This window comes from Aegilops tauschii, chromosome 4 (genome assembly GCF_002575655.3).
Source record: "Aegilops tauschii subsp. strangulata cultivar AL8/78 chromosome 4, Aet v6.0, whole genome shotgun sequence".
Lineage (NCBI taxonomy): Eukaryota > Viridiplantae > Streptophyta > Magnoliopsida > Poales > Poaceae > Aegilops > Aegilops tauschii.
In genome coordinates, this window is record NC_053038.3 from 2,739,298 (window position 1) to 2,756,836 (window position 17,539).

General features: G+C 44.7%; 1 protein-coding gene and 1 long non-coding RNA gene across 2 annotated transcripts; both read left to right on the forward strand.

Annotated features, from left to right (window-relative positions):
- Nucleotides 1–9,347: 9,347 nt before the first annotated feature.
- On the forward strand, nucleotides 9,348–10,997 carry LOC109774343 (anaphase-promoting complex subunit 10-like). The gene is made up of 5 exons (XM_020333061.3): nucleotides 9,348–9,520; nucleotides 9,636–9,696; nucleotides 9,800–9,892; nucleotides 10,348–10,418; nucleotides 10,910–10,997. The coding sequence occupies exons 1-5, from the start codon at nucleotides 9,348–9,350 to the stop codon at nucleotides 10,995–10,997; spliced, it is 486 nt and encodes a 161-aa protein (XP_020188650.3).
- Nucleotides 10,998–11,789: 792 nt separating this feature from the next.
- Nucleotides 11,790–12,655, forward strand: LOC141021445 (uncharacterized). Its single transcript, XR_012182756.1, has 2 exons — nucleotides 11,790–11,889; nucleotides 12,514–12,655. It is a non-coding gene; the product is annotated as an uncharacterized lncRNA (long non-coding RNA).
- Nucleotides 12,656–17,539: the final 4,884 nt, after the last annotated feature.

Below are 17,539 nucleotides of genomic sequence, written 5' to 3' on the forward strand. Positions count from 1 at the left end.
TCTAGCCCTCCGGATCGAGCACAACTGCGGTAAAGAGACGAGGCCCGAAGAGAAAGTTGCGCTCAGATGAAAGGTTTGAGATCACAGCAATCGCGCGCGACGGCCAACCGATTGAACCCATCCGGACAAAGGATGCATTTGCTGCTCAGTGCGGGGTTCTAGTTAGGGACAAGATCCCGATCAGCATCCATCAATGGTATAAGCCTAAGAAGGAAGACCCTGAGGTGTCTTATGTCAATGATATGCAGAAAGATGATCTTTGGACTGAGCTGAAGGCAAATTTCACCCTACCGCCAGAGGAGGATCCGGAGAAGCCAGTTAAAGAGCAATTAATCAAGTCTCATGCTCTTAAGAAGATGGCAAACCTATTCAGGAGGTGGAAGAATGAGCTGAAAACGTTTGTCGACAAAGAAGAGACACCCGAATTCATCGGCCGGTATGAGAAGATCAGAGATCACTGGCCCGCATTTGTGGCCCACAAGACATCGGAAAAGAGTAAGAAGATGTCAGCGACAAACAAGAAGAATGCTGCGAAGAAGAAGCTTCACCATCGCAAGGGGTCAGGTGGCTACCTCAAAGCCCGGCCTAAGTGGGCCAAGGCTGAGAATGATCTGCTTGAAAAAGGGATCGAACCACAGACAATGAACTGGACAGACCGTTGCCGGACTTGGTTCTTCGGGGCTGGCGGAACCTTGGACCCTGTATCAGGGAGGTGCGTTTGGACGAACGAGCTTTTGAGAATACTAGTCAAGAAGATTCAGCAATATATCGATGCAGCGCAGGAAGGGACGTTCGTTCCAGACAGAGAGAACGACGAGCTCACAATGGCCCTCGGGAATCCTGAGCACCCTGGACGGACACGAGGCACGCCAGGCTCCGTTCTGTGGAAGGCTGGTTTTCCGGACGCAGGCGGTTACAAAAGCCAGGAGAGGAGGGAAAAAATGGAGCAGACCCAAATTCAGAAGCTGCACGAAAGGGTTCAAGCGCTAGAGGAACGAGACAGCAATCGACATGCCGAAACTACCCCCGAAGCTACCCCGCCATCTCAGCGGAGAAGCAGTGTGGCTTCCATCGAGTTGCTTCAGCAGGAGCATGTCTTGACGGCTCCTGCTAGCTACCCCGTGGATGCTATCACGGAGTCTCAACATTGCCACCTTATGGCGCAATGGCAGAACTTCAAAGTCAAGGCGGCTGTTGGCTCTGTTTTACCTCCTGAACCCGGCGCAACCTACCATTGTCGGCCAATTCCAGAAGGATATGCTAGGGTGATGGTGGATGAAATAACGGAGGGATTTGAGGACCTCCAGCTTGACCACCCTACCGGTGAAGGGGAGACTCGGCTGGGTTTAGCTCTGAAGACTCCGTGCCTATGGCGGAAGGAGCTCATCAACCTTCCGAACTGGACGGCTCCGGCGAGTAAGGGCAGTCCGCCTCCTCCTCCGGCGAGTGATCAGGGCACTCAGCCTCCTTCTCTGGTGCGTGGCGGCACTCCGCCTCCTCTTCCGGCGAGTGATCAGGGCACTGAGCCTCCTTCTCCGGCGCATGGCGGCACTCTGCCTCCTTCTCCGCCTGCGCCGGCGCGCCAGAGTAGCCAGCCTCCTCCTTCTCCGCCTTGTCAGCAAGGGCGGAAGAGACCCGCCGCCGCTGCGGCTGCTCCGGCGCGTCGTAGTCCTTCTCCTTCGCCTCGTAAGCAAGGAAAGAAGACAGCCGCAGCCGCTCCATCTGCTCTGCCGGCGTCTAGCAGTACAGCTGCCAGAGGCGGGAGGCAATACAGATTCGGTCCTTCTCTGAAGACTCCAGAGAAGTTACCATACGAGAGGACCGAGGAGGAAACCAGGAAGATCGTGCGAGCCGAAGTGACAAACTTCTTTGAAGGGGTGAAAGTAAAGAAACATCCACCTCCGGAGGAGAAGGTAGATCCGGTGAAAGCAAAGTGCACTCTGTCTGCCCTGACAAAACCACCAAAGTCTCCGCCGAGAGGCAACTATGAGCGCATTCTTGCAAAGACATATGCCGAAGCGGAGCGGTCGGGAAGTACTGTCAGTGATCAAAGGTTAAAAGAACGACGAGCTGGGAAAAAATTGCCCAGCTCGGCGAACAAGCGAACCAATCGTGCCCCCCGCTCAAGGTGTCAAAAGACATCATCGCTAATGATCCGAGGATGGTGCCCGGTTATAGCAATCTTGGAGATTACCTGCCCGATGATGTACATTATGAAATCATGGAGGTGGACAAACACAAATACCATTACGGGAAGCCTCTCGTCAAAGATGAAAGATCTCTAACAACGATGATGCGAAGATTACATGATTGGTACATGAAAACCTGCAGAGAGTCTGATGGGACGAGTACTTTGACGCTGAGAGTTAAATCGGAGCATGACCTCGTTGGAATTGAACTGTTGAATGTTCCATTTGAGGATTTCTTCCAGTTTTACAATCAAAAGGCCCTCGATAAAACAACGATCACTTGCTACTGTCTGTAAGTAGTACTACTTCTGTCATTAAGTCTCACTATATAGGTCAACCCTTTCATTGCATGTATTTATAATTATCCTCACTATATTATGCAGATTGAAGATCGCCGAATTGAAGAAAAGACAAATCGGTGATATTGGGTTCATTAACACAAATCTCATAGATGCATATACGGTTGAAAAACATCCCAAAGAAGCCGAGGCCAACTTGCTACAATCGTTGGTATTAAATCAAAACAAAGATATAATACTCTTTCCTTACAACTTCAAGTGAGTGTTACTGTCTTGTGCATATTCGGTTTCCCTTATTAGTCCAGGTTATGGTAATGTAATTGATGACTTATGCATGCATGCGCAGCTTCCACTATATTCTCCTAGAGATTAAGCTTGAGCAGGGAGTAGTAACCGTCTTAGACTCGAGACGAAAAGATGCCCAGGACTATGCGAACATGACTCAAATGCTCGAGAAGTAAGTTAAATAGATCATTATCCACCATATCAGCAACTTTGTTCATTTCCTTATATCAAGTAATTGTTTTCTTTGTCTGGCAGGGTTTGGAGAAAATTCACCACAAAAGCTCCGGGACTGCCGAAGAAGCTGCAATTTAAACACCCGAAAGTAAGTACTATAGTAGCATGTTCCGCGCATCTCCTAGTGATTCAAACGCTAGTTTCATCAATACCATTTAGCATGCTTGCTTATCAGTTTGATTGACCTCTATTTCTTGTAAAGTGGTTGTGGCAGGAACCCGAGAATAATTACTGTGGATACTACGTTTGCGAGTCCATCCGCTACACGACCTGTGAGCGGGGCTACACTGAAGAACAATATGAAGTGCGTAAGCAATAATATTCACAATTTTATTTTATTACCATTATTTGTGTTGAGTTTCATTTATTCATATATATATGTATTGACCCCCTTCTTCAAATTAGATGTTTCGGAAGCGGGATGAACTCCTAGCACCAGATCGTATGCGAGGAATTCAAGAGGAATTGGCGGCATTCTTCCTTGACTACGTGATCGCTGAAAATGGAGAATACTATGTGGACCCTGTGTTCTTACAATTTAATTAGGAGATTGTATTGTAAGAGATAATTATTGTATATATGTAGCCGGTAGTGTCGGATAGATATACGAGAACTTGTTGTTCGACCAATCTCTCGGAGAAGGAGAGGTGGTCGATATCACTTCTCTCTGTATGCATATGTTCATGACGATCTTCTGTTTCCTTCATTTGATTACTAGATAGCGTGTCTAGTCCTCTCTATACGTATATAGTACGTAGCGTCGACCAAGCACGGAGATAAGAGAGGACACTTCTCTCTATTAATTAGCTAGCTAACACAATATATGAAACACCTAAATTAACCCCCAACCCCCCCCTTTCAAAAAAAAAACAAAAACCCCAGCCCCTGAAATGCTGACGCGTGGATGCCTATTGGTCCCGGTTGGTGACACCAACCGGGACAAAAGGCCCTGCCCCACCAACCGGGACGAAAGGCCCTGCCTATTGGTCCCGGTTGGTGGCACCAACCGGGACCAAAGGCCCCCCTGCCTGGGCTGGCAGCAGCGGCCACGTGGAGGACCTTCTATCTCGGTTCGTGTAAGAACCGGGACTAAAGGGTTAGGGCTTTAGTAACGACCCTTTAGTCCCGGTTCGAAAACCGGGACAAAAGGCCCTTACAAACCAGGGTAAAAGCCCCTTTTCCTACTAGTGTAAGATTAGTAACTCGAAAGGGAGTAGCAGAATGAACAGAGACTAGTTAAGGGTGAAGTGACGATGTGTGTTGGAAGTGGTTCCAAGATTGATATGATCATCATCGCACACTCCCTATACTTTCGGGATTAGTGTTGAACCTAAATAAATATTATTTGGTGTTTGCGTTAAGCATGAATATGATTTGATCATCTTTATTGCAATACGGTTATTCATTTAAAGTGAGAGAATAATTGTTGTTCTGTTTACATGAATAAAACCTTCAATGGTCATACACCCAAGGTCAATGGTTTATTGACTCTCGATTGTAGTGATACACATATTCATAATATTGAAGCCAAAAGATGCAAAGTTAATAATGATAGTGCAACTTATTTGTGGCACTGCCGTTTAGGTCATATTGGTGTAAAGCGCATGAAGAAAATCCATGCTGATGGGCTTTTGGAATCACTTGATTATGAATCAGTTGATGCTTGCGAACCATGCCTCATGGGCAAGATGACTAAAGACTCCGTTCTCCGGAACAACGGAGCGAGCAACAGATTTGTTGGAAATCATACATACTGATGTATATGGTCCGATGAATGTTGAGGCTCGCGGCGGGTATCGTTATTTTCTCATCTTCACAGATGATTTGAGCATATGAGTATATCTACTTGATGAAACATAAGTCTGAAACATTTGAAAAATTCAAAGAATTTCTGAGTGAAGTGGAAAATCATCGTAACAAGAAAATAAAGTTTCTACGATCTGATCACGGAGACGAATATTTGAGTTACGAGTTTGGTCTTCAATTAAAACAATGTGGAATAGTTTCACAAACTCATGCCACCCGGAACACCACAGCATAATGGTGTGTCCGAACGTCATAGCCGTACTTTATTGGATATAGTGCAATCTATTATGTCTCTTACCGATTTACCACTATCGTTTTGGGGTTATGCATTAGAGACAACTACATTCACGTTAAATAGGGCACCATCTAATCCGTTGAGACGACACCGTATGAACTATGGTTTGGCTAGAAACCTAAGTTGTCGTTTCTTAAAGTTTGGGGTTGCGATGCTTATGTGAAAAAGTTTCAACCTGATAAGCTCGAACCCAAATCGGAGAAGTGCATCTTCATAGGATACCCAAAAGAAAATGTTGGGTACACCTTCTATCACAGATCTGAAGGCAAGATCTTTGTTGCTAAGAATGGATTCTTTCTAGAGAAGAAGTTTCTCTCAAAAGAAGTGAGTGGGAGGAAAGTAGAACTTGATGAGGTAATTGTACCTGCTCCCGAATTGGAAAGTAGTTCATCACAGAAATCAGTTCCAGTGATTCCTACACCAATTAGTGAGGAAGCTAATGATGATGATCATGAAACTTCAGATCAAGTTACTACCGAACCTTGTAGGTCAACCAGAGCACGTTCTGCACCAGAGTGGTACGGTAATCCTGTTCTGGAAGTCATGTTACTAGACCATGACGAACCTACGAACTATGAGGAAGCGATGATGAGCCCAGATTCCACGAAATGGCTTGAGGGCATGAAATCTGAGATGGGATCCATGTATGAGAACAAAGTGTGGACTTTGGTTGACTTGCCCGATGATCGGCAAGCCATCGAGAATAAATGGATCTTCAAGAAGAAGACTGACGCTGACGATAATGTTACTGTCTACAAAGCTCGACTTGTTGCGAAAGGTTTTCGACAAGTTCAAGGAGTTGACTACGATGAGACCTTCTCACCCGTAGCGATGCTTAAGTCCGTCCGAATCATGTTAGCAATTGCCGCATTTTATGATTATGAAATTTGGCAAATGGATGTAAAGACTGCATTCCTTAATGGATTTCTGGAAGAAGAGTTGTATATGATGTAACCTGAAGGTTTTATCGATCCGAAGGATGCTAACAAAGTGTGCAAGCTCCAGCGATCCATTTATGGACTGGTGCAAGCATCTCGGAGTTGGAATGTACGCTTTGATAGTGTGATCAAAGCATATAGTTTTATACAGACTTGCGGTGAAGTCTGTATTTACAAGGAAGTGAGTGGGAGCACTACAACTTTTCTGATAAGTATATGTGAATGACGTATTGTCGATCGAAAATGATGCAGAATTTTCTTAAAAGCATAAAGGAGTGTTTGAAAGGAGTTTTTCAAAGAAAGACCTCGGTGAAGCTGCTTACATATTGAGCATCAAAATCCATAGAGATAGATCAAGACGCTTGACAAGTTTTTGAAGTAGTTCAAAATGGAACAGTCAAAGAAAGAGTTCTTGTCTATGTTGCAAGGTGTGAAGTTGAGTAAGACTCAAAGCCCGACCACAGCAGATAAAGAGAGAATGAAAGTCATTCACTATGCCACAGCCATAAGTTCTATAAAGTATGACATGCTGTGTACCAGACCTATTGTATACCCTGCCCTGAGTTTGGCAAGGGAGTACAATTTTTGATCCAGGAGTAGATCACTGGACAGCGGTCAAAATTATCCTTAGAGGACTAAGGAAATATTTCTCGGTTATGGAGGTGATAAAGAGTTCGTCGTAAAGAGTTACGTCGATGCAAGCTTTGATACCGATCTGGATGACTCTAAGTCACAATCCTGATACATATTGAAAGTGGGAGCAATTAGCTAAAGTAGCTCCGTGCAGAGCATTGTAGACATAGAAATTTGCAAAATACATACAGATCTGAATTTGGCAGACCCGTTGACTAAAACACCTTAGTACTCTTTGGGTGTTAATTACATGGCGATGTGAACTAAGATTACTGACTCTAGTAAACCCTTTGAGTGTTGGTCACATGGCGATGTGAACTATGGGTGTTAATCACATGGTGATGTGAACTATTGGTGTTAAATCACATGGCGATGTGAACTAGATTATTGACTCTAGTGCAAGTGGGAGACTGAAGGAAATATGCCCTAGAGGCAATAATAAAGTTATTATTTATTTCCTTATTTCATGCTAATGTTTATTATTCATGCTAGAATTGTATTAACCGGAAACTTAGTACATGTGTGAATACATAGACAAAACAAAGTGTCCCTAGTATGCCTTTACTTGACTAGTTCGTTTATCAAAGATGGTTATGTTTCCTAACCATAGACATGTGTTGTCATTTGATGAACGAGATCACATCATTAGGAGAATGATGTGATGGACAAGACCCATTCATTAGCTTAGCATTATGATCGTTACAGTTTTATTGCTACTGCTTTCTTCATGACTTATACATGTTCCTCGGACTATGAGATTATGCAACTCCTGAATACCGGAGGAACACCTTGTGATGAGGCACGGACTAGCGAGAAGCTAATTCGCGCGTGTAGATGACCCGATCTTTCACGACGATGCTTGATCAACAGTTCGTCCCCCTGTTCTTCCATGCAACCTTCAAGATAATTTTAACCCGCGTACGAAAATACACGAATAAAAATAATGACCCCCTTGGATCAACACGTAGGCGTCGATGTGATGATCAACCCTCCGTCGCTAGTAAATTTCAGCGATGAGAAAATCACAGATAATACACAAGATATGGCCACCCGTAACTCGGACGTTTTTCTGTATATCTCATACTCGAAATAAAACTCAAAACTCATCTGATTACAAGGCCGTAGCCTGGCTTTTTATATGCCAAAAAAATAGTACGTCAACTTTAAACCTAGATGCTTAGACTCCAACTCCCTCACGTCATGTGCTAACTAGGAAAAACAAATCCTAACAAGAAAAGGAAAAAATGACTTACGTACCATGCTAGCCAGCTAGCTAGGGCGTACACACAAAATGAAATAAAGAATCCTAACAAATTAACTCTAGGACTCTGCGTATCACAAGTTTACATTACATGGAGGGGTACGAAAATTAGGCTCCACCGTAGCTAGTGCAGGCTCCTCCTTTGCCTCTTGTATTTTCTTGTGCGCCGGAATAAATTGATGCCGTTCTGATTTCCTTTTAGTTTGGAAACTAATATGATCTCTTGGCATTTTATGTGTATGTGACTTTTTTTCTGTCTTTTCTTTGATCAAGCCTGATCGTGCACCTCTAGATTCCATGCGTTTAGGACAATGCATCAATTTGTCAATACCATCTCTTGAATCCAAAGCACGCATCATATAATTGGCCGCTGGTCTGCCAGTTACAAAATTAATTCTCGGTCCACAAAGTTGTCGCACCCGACCATCGTTTCCTCGGCGAAATCTGGCCGCATGCATGGTATTATTTTCTACAACGTTTTCAAGGCTTGACTCATTAACTGTCTCAGCTTTAATAGAATTATCGGTCAATGGTGCTATGCCCATATCACCTTGTGTGCTATCAAACGTCACAAGGTAACCGGATGATTATAAAGATGCTCTACAGGTGTCTCCGATGGTGTTTGTTGAGTTGGCATAGATCGAGATTAGGATTTCTCACTCCGTGTATCGGAGAGGTATCTCCGGGCCCTCTCGGTAATGCACATCACTATAAGCCTTGCAAGCATTTGTGACTAATGAGTTAGTTGCGGGATGATGCATTATGGAACGAGTAAAGAGACTTGCCGGTAATGAGATTGAACTAGGTATTAAGATACCGATGATCGAATCTCGAGCAAGTAACATACCGATGACAAAGGCACTACTAGGAAAAGGGCTATAGATAATATGGATACTAATGGCGCACCACACATGTGGTGCGCCACTACTATATACTAATGGCGCACCATGTGTTGGTGCGCCACTAGTAAAAAAAAATTATTGATTTTTTTTCAAAAATACTAATTGCGCACCAGGGGATAGTGCGCCATTACTAGTTTTAGTTTTAACTAGTAATGGCGCACCGATAAAAGATGCGCCATTGCTATCTATACGTATGGAGCACCCCTACCAGTGCGCCATTGCTATCACCCCTTATCCCCTCCCTCTAGTCACGTTCTATCCCCTCCCCTTCCTCCTGACACACCCACCCACCTCCCTCCACTTCGATCTAGATCGGGAAGCCCCGGCCGCCCGCCTCTTCCTCTCCCTCCAGACCACGGCGAGCCCCCTTCCCCCTCCCTCACACCACACCCCACGCGCACGCGGCAGAGAGAGAGAGAGAGAGAGAGAGAGAGAGAGAGAGAGACCGGAGGGGATCGCGCGCCGAGGTGGTAAGTAGATCGGCCGGAGAGGTGGGAGAAGGAAGATGATACTCGCCGTGCTCTTCGCCAACTCCGAAGGCAACATCCTCATCGAGAAGATGATACCCTCCTACTCCCAACCACTCACACCACATCGAGAGGCCTGGAGCGTCAGCTCCTGCAAGCCCCGCAACGGCGTCGCCTCCCTCCGCGACGACAACCTCGACACCTACTGGCAGTCAGCGCCCTACCCGTCCTCCTCGTCTCCCCCCGTCGAAATCTCTCCTCTTTCTGTCTCGCGGAATCACGGGCTGAGCCGAGCCGCCGTCGGTGGTGGATTTTATTTTTGTCAGGTCGGACGGCGCGCAGCCGCACCTGGTCAACATCCAGTTCCAGAAGAAGGTGCAGCTGCAGGTGAGCACCATGAGTAGCTGCTGCTTCCGTTACATTTTTGTCTAAATGGCGTTTGATCCTTTTTATCTTCTGAATTAATCTGTTGCTGGATTGGGGGCTTCAGCTTGTTGTGCTATACGTAGATTTCAAGCTGGACGAGAGCTACACGCCCAGCAAGATCTCCATCCGGGCCGGCGACGGCTTCCACAATCTCAAGGTGGTAACTCCCTCCACCGCGATACATCGTCGTTTCAACAATGCTCAGGGGCTTCTGATCTGTGCTCGATGGTCAGAGAACTTAGCAAATGCTGTTGCTTGAGGATGGCATTTGATGTCTGGCCCTTTCAGTTCTGATTTCTACCCCTGGTCTTCATCTTGTACCAAACTGGTGGCCTGGTCTGTGCATTCGGGTTTCTAGACCTGGGGGCTGCTGCATGTTCTCATTGTTATAGTTATGGATTACACTACCTTATTGTCAACATCATATTCTGACGTATCATAGGATTACCTTATTGAAATATTGATTGGGAAACTTGGTCTCTTTCTGCAATTCCTCTGCATTGCGCCTGCTTGTCCAGTGAACACTGAACCGATCCTTGAAAATTCAAATTTACAGTGATAATATTGTCTTCGATCTGAAATAATGGGCCACTATATTTACCATGCTTCCAGGAAATTAAAACGGTGGACCTTTTGAAGCCAGTAGGATGGGTTCATATATCATTATCTGGCACTGATCCCCGGTATGGATTTTGTAACTTAAACCCTGTGATGCCTTTGTTTTCCTTCCTCTAGCATTGAAACTTCAGAATGTAGCTCACCTTACCATCTGATGGCATACTATGCATCTATGTTTACAACTCCCGTAATAATTAAATTCCATTTCAACATGTTGGATGACACTAGTTTTCAGCACACTACCTGTGCAGGCCACTGCTTGCATAAATTTCATGGTTTACTATGTTACTATTGTTGTTTTGCTAGTAGCTGAATTTTCCTTAGATTTTGATAAACTTAGATACTATGTCAAAGTGCAAGAATATCTGACGCTGCAGCTAATTCATTTCAGTCTTATAATAACCCACTAGCTTTCAGTTTGACATATAATTTGCCCACTACAAAAATGTGAGGAATTCAGAACTAATTTAAGAATGATATTGTTTGGATCCAACTGCTTATTTTTACTGCCTTTGCAGACAGTGGCATAATTCTCTTTCTTGCCATATTTGTGCAGAGAAACATTCATTCATACATTTATGCTCCAAATTGCGGTGCTGGCCAATCACCTGAATGGTATTGTTGGTACCCTGATTCATTGTTGACAAGAGTCAAGAGTTCACATAGAACTAGATATTTATAGGGAAATGACAGACAATATCTCTGCTTATGACCCCAATTGAATTCATGAATTGTGTGAGTCGAGTAAATATTCGACAGGAACAGTGTAGTGTTAGTAATGGCATCCAATGCTTACTACCGAGTTAGAGTTTGAATATAAAAACTAGTACTGTAGATGTTTACGTGCAAATCACATACAGTATCTGCTGGCTAACCTGATTTAACTAGTTAATTCAGTATGGCCACGACCGTAAGTTGGATACTGTACATGCAGCCACCCAGCCATCTATTAGCATTCGGTAATACGACTATATATAGTAGTAGTAAATCATTTCTAGTGTTTGCCTGCGTAAGACAAAAGGCCAAATGCAAGCAAAAGAAAAATCGGACAGGAAGAGTGTACCGTTGATACCCTGGTTTATTTGTTGATTGACCCGTAGTCAGATTGCCTAGCTAATAGATGCTGACATGCGAATCACATAAAGTGCTGATCGATACTTGACCGTAGTCAGAGTTGACATAGAGGACTTGGATGTTTACAAGCAAATCACATACTGTATGACAATAATGTACTGATGACCCTAATTTGAATCGTGTGAGTGGAGTAATGCATAGCCTGCACCAGAGATTGAGCTGTGGTGTTACTCCAGACCAAAGTAAGCAGCACACTGTACTTTCGGAACAACCTCTTTGCTGGCGGTTTATGTACTATGAATTATGAGAGCATGTTCCTTAGTATTTTACCTTCTTACAGACATGGTCTGCTTTGACAGTATTTTAGTGGATGGATGCCACCCGTACGCAGAGGATCTGTGGAAAACCATAAAGATAAACAAGCTAACATTTGACGGCGTGAAGTTATGCGACCGTTGCAAGGTAAAATTCCCAGATCTGGTGCTGCGGTTGAGTATGCTTGCTACTATCCTATCTTGAAACTTAATTTCTGCAGTCATTTTCTGAAAAGAAACATGATACTAACAGATAGCAAATTGCTTGCTTCTTTTCTTTCCATCCTTTCCATAGCTACATAAGCAACAGGCTAAAGTCTCGGGGTGTGAAAAATCCTCCTTTGCTGCATATTTAACATACTTACAGTTACTTGAGTGCAAGTGAGTAACTGATATATCAGTTGGGTTAGTGCTGGCCTCCTGAGGTAAATCTTCATGACATTGAGGACTAACACAGGGCATGCAAGTAACAACGGGTGAATAATGGGGACAGTTCTTATAAAGCTGATACTTATGAACTTGTTCATTAGTTTCATATAAACTTTACACCATCATAATTCAGTAGTGTGATGTGCAAACTAAACATTCACAAGGCAGTATAAATAGGAGTATATACTCAAAATTCATTTCCATTATAATCTTACTTATACAATATTCACACCATGTAATTCTGGAAATATATGCTCATATCTAGTTCTGCATAAAAAATGACAGTATTGACATGTTATAAATAGTTTGTTTGTCTTTCTGTTTACTTTGTTACATTTTGCAGGGATAAAGTGAAGAAAAAGAAGAAAAGATTACTAGAAGATTAGTTTTAGGATTTTCCTTTATTTCCTTGCAATTTTCCTTTTATTGGAAACTTGTAAAGACATTGTAATATTCTTACTATAATAAAAATTATGATTCCATTTCATTTTTTGTTTTTAAATTATTTTTCCTTATAGGTTGTTTTCTGTAAATTTAGATTTTTTTTTGTTTTCCAAATACATTACTAGTGGAGCATTTAAGCCCTTATTAGTGGCGCACCTTCCTTTATTACTAGTGGCGCACCTAGAAGGTTATTAGTGGCGCACCTGAAGGGAATACCAGTGGAGCACCGAATGGTATACTAATGGCGCACCACATGGTGCGCCATTAGTAAAAAATACTAGTGGCGTGGTACTAGTGGCGCACCAGCAGTGCGCCATTAGTAGGCAAAACTGGTGCGCCACTAGTAGGCCTTTTTCTAGTAGTAAGGGAACAACGTATGTTGTTATGCGGTTTGACCGATAAAGATCTTCGTAGAATATGTAAGAACCAATATGAGCATCCAGGTTCCGCTATTGGTTATTGACTGGAGATGAGTCTCTGTCATGTCTACATAGTTCCCGAACCCGTAGGGTCCGCACGCTTAACGTTCGGTGACGATCGGTATTATGAGTTTATGTGTTTTGATGTACCGAAGATAGTTTGGAGTCCCGGATGTGATCACGGACATGACGAGGAGTCTCGAAATGGTCGAGACACAAAGATTGATATATTGGACGGTTATATTCGGACACCGGAAGTGTTCCGGGTGATTTCGGAGAAAACCGGAGTGCCGGAGGGGTTACCGGAACCCCGGGGAAGTATTGAGCCTTAGTGGGCCTTAGGGGAGAGAGAGAGGGCAACAGCCCAGGAGGTGGCCCCCCAAGGGGAGTCCGAATAGGACTAGGGGAGGGGGCGCGACCCCTCTTTCCCTCTCCCTCTCCTTCCTTCCCCCTTCCCCCTTCCTAGTAGGACTAGGAAAGGATGAATTCTACTCCAACTAGGAGGAGGATTCCTCCTCTCCTTGGGCGCACCAAGGGCCGGCCGGCCTCCCCCTTGCTCCTTTATATACGGGGGCAGGGGGGCACCTTAGGACACACAAGTTGATTGTTCCAAGCCGTGTGCGGTGCCCCTCTCCACCATATTTCACCTCGGTCATATCCTTGCAGTGCTTAGGCGAAGCCCTGCGCCGGTAGCTTCATCATCACCGTCATCACGCCGTCGTGCTGACGAAGCTCTCCCTTGAAGCTCTACTGGATCGTGAGTTTGTGGGACGTCACCGAGCTGAACGTGTGCAGATCGCGGAGGTGCCGTACATTCGGTACTAGGATCGGTCGATCGTGAAGACGTACAACTACATTAATCGCGTTGTCATAACGCTTCCGCTTACGGTCTACGAGGGTATGTAGACAACACTCTCCCCTCTCGTTGCTATGCATCACCATGATCTTGCGTGTGCGTAGGAATTTTTTTGAAATTACTACGTTCCCCAACAGGGTGGGTATGAGTAGACCACCTGCCTGTGTCTTTTTGCGATTATGCCCCTCGGGATGCGCTTATTTCGCCAGCTTTATCCGTTTCTGTTTGCTTTTTGCACTTTGGTACGTTCCATCAACCTCCGCCCCAAGAAAGGATCTGCTACGGTGCGCTGCCGCATATGAAATTCAAATTTCAAATGGCCTTCCACAGCAGCGCACAATATTATCCATCACAACAACAGATATGTAAAAATATATCTTGTTCTACCAAAATGCTTACATCTTCATTCGCAGGGAAAAAGTACATCTTGCTTGAAAGTATATATATCGGCGATGGGATGTCTTCCCTGCCGGGAGCGCATCGGCGTGGCACAAGGCGATGAGGGAACTGTTGAAATATATTGCCCACCTCCCTCCATCAGTTGAGACTTTTGGATGAGTTGGCTGGAGTATGAATTCAATATGGTATTCGAGCCAAGAGGTCTTGAGTTCAAAACCCTGCCAACGCAGTATTAAATAAAATGATTCTGCGGCCTACATCGATCCCACGTCTAAGGACTAAAATAGCCTAGACGTGAGGGGGAGTGTTGAAATATATTGCCCACCTCCTTCCATCAGTTCGGACTTTTGGATGAGTTGGCTGGAGCATGAATTCAATAGGAACGGGCGGTCGGTGTGATTGCTCTGGGTGTGGTTGATGTGGAGAAGGAGCACATCCTTGTGTGGATGCACTCCTACGATCCTGCAAAACCCGTGCCCCGATGGTCTTAAGTGGGTGGTACTTTGGTCATGTCGATGAATCTAACAATATTGATTTGCAATGTGATTTTTTTTAAAGTTTGGTCAAAGTACTTCTGACTTCGGACAAAACTTATATGCAGAATAGAAAGGATCGGAGGGGGTACTACACGAGATGACCTCTTAAAAAGGTATTACACATCCTCCCTTCCGGTCTTAAAATTTTCAGATTACCATTATATTAGGCAAACTTGGAGTCCAATTGAATTAAAATGCTTTGGGTCTCGTGGCACATGCACATTTAACTCATAAAAATGAGAAAAAGGGAATTGGTGATCATGCATGCATCTCATTATTCTACGTGCATCATGCAAATTCAACTAGAGGGAGAGGGTTTGTGTATCATAGAAAAGACAAGAACAGAGACTATGCCCACTCAGCAAGTGCAAGTGCAAGTGCATGCGCGTGAGATTGAGAAACGGGCGCGCATTTGGCTTAATATAATTTATTTACAAGCGCTTAGCTAGTCTCTCCCTATAAATAGCACTTGCCCCGCCTCCATCTATCCATCCCATCCACCATCATTCTCCCCCCTTCCACCGCACGGCATCATGAGCCTCCGCATCGTCCTCCTCGTATCGGAGCTTGTGTTCGCCGGCCAAGTCGCGTTGCCGGCCGCATTCAACTCCACCATGCCGCCGGTCCAGGCGCCGAGCAACTCCACCATCACCATCCCTGTCGAGGCGCAGCGCTCCCGGAAGACCCCCCCCCCCCCCCCCCCCCAAACGACAACGTCAGGGAAGCTGATCTCACCGACGCCGGCCTCAGCATAAAGTAAGTACGGGGTTCTCCCCCTCTCTGCTCTGCATTGACTGCGCCCTCTCTGCATTGACTGCGCAGTTGCATTGATGCCGCCGCTGATTTTTGCAGGGCGACGGTGCAGGAATCTTTCAAGGGGCCCTGTTTGGATCCATGGGTTAGAGTTAGTTTGGACTCAACTAACTCAAAAAATATCCAAACAGGAGGGTTAGTTTGGGTTAGATGCATCTAACCCATCCAAAAAATCTAACCAACCCAAGAGGTGCTTATTTGGGTTAGTTCTTCTCGGGACCACTAAAGAACACATTTTTCTCTCGCTCTCCCTGCAGCAGATCCCTCCCCATTTCCTCGAAGCTTCTCTTCCTCTGCCTCCCTCCCTCTCGCACCACCTGTGAAGGTGCCTCGCCGTATACGCGCTTCATCTAACTCTCCCATCCAAACACCTCTTTGGCTAGAGTTAGTTCAGAGTTAGAATCTAACTCTAACCTCTAACTCAGGTCGATGGGAGCACCGGCAAGGCGTACTTGGCATTTTTGGCCGACTTCGACTACCACGTCGGCGCCACCGCGGATTGGCTGATCAGGCAGCACCCTGTCCTGGGGCCGCAAAAGCTAAGCATCGCGCCGGTGACGTGGTTCAACATCACCCTGACCGGCCAAGGGAAGGAGAGGGTCGACTTGTTTTTTCGTAATAAATAACTGCATTTTTGTGTAGGGGGCTATAGCCCCCCCCCCCCAATAGAGCTTCACATATATAGATATAGAGCAGTTGAAGTTTTTACATACCATACCAAAATAAATACCGGCAAGGAGAAAACCGACTCAACACTGATGTATCTCAGCACATAGAAAAAATTGGCGTTGCCCTATAATTGACCAACATAAATATGACCAACAGAAGATGACTAACAGGCCAATCGCCATTGCAGGAGCACCTGTAGATCATTGACTGGAGCAGCACCCGCGAGGTGACGAGGAGACCGAGGCGCAATTTAGCTGATCCATCGTCACCCCCCGCGAGGTGCAGGACGAGCAGCTGACGCACAGCAGGGCCTTCTCGAACTCCGCCTCACCGCAGATCAGCCTCAGCCTCACCCTGAAAAGAGAACACTCCTATATAATAAAATGACGTTCCAGAGCTAGAGTACAATACAAGTTATTCAAAAAAGGCAAAGCAGTAATATACTCCCTCCGTAAAGAAATATAAGAGCGCTTAGATGACTAAAGTAGTGATCTAAACACTCTTATATTTCTTTACAGAGGGGGTACCATCTTACACAGTGAACTCAGCACCACCACATTTCAATTCTCTAGCCCCATCCTCAAGTCTGGCCTCATACTTAACTGCACCAAGCAATTGAATAAAGCTTAGAACCCATCACACCTCTGCATCCAGTGGTTATCATTGTTAAGCGAATTTCATAGCAGAAAACAAACTAATTTGTAAACTGTTTAAATAGACTGGCACACAGGTGCTACCTACTCCTGAACTACAAAATTCAAATTGAAGCTTCTAGTCCTGAATAAATGAATTGATAATGTAAGGAAATTGCCAAATAATTCTGATAATGCACCTGAAGACATGTACTGCTGGATTCAGAATTCAGTCAATTGACAAGCTGCTACTGAAAGTTCCAGAACTTTGGTGATTCTGACTAGAATACTTGATACAAACTTGAAGAAACTACAGAGTGCGTGCTTTGCGGCAAACCAACTGCACACAAAGTTGACTGAGATATCTTGGGCATAAGATCATCAATCCAACAGCTCTCTTACCATTTACTCTCTCCAAATCACAAAGTAATAACGTACATACATGGACCAACGTTCCAATAGAATTAACGATCACGGACATTTTTTTTTGCTTTGCTTTGTTTCTTTTGGTTTTCATACTACATTTTCTGTACACATCAAGAACATTTTTCGAACACATTTAACATTTTTTGACGACGAGTTTAACAAATTTTTAATTCAT

Bases quoted from the DNA above. Each gene is read 5' to 3' on its own strand.
- LOC109774343 (XM_020333061.3), top strand. From the start codon at position 9,348: ATGATACTCGCCGTGCTCTTCGCCAACTCCGAAGGCAACATCCTCATC. The intron at 9,521-9,635 runs GTCAGCGCCCTA...TATTTTTGTCAG, and splicing joins AACCTCGACACCTACTGGCA to GTCGGACGGCGCGCAGCCGC. The intron at 9,697-9,799 runs GTGAGCACCATG...TGGGGGCTTCAG, and splicing joins AGAAGAAGGTGCAGCTGCAG to CTTGTTGTGCTATACGTAGA.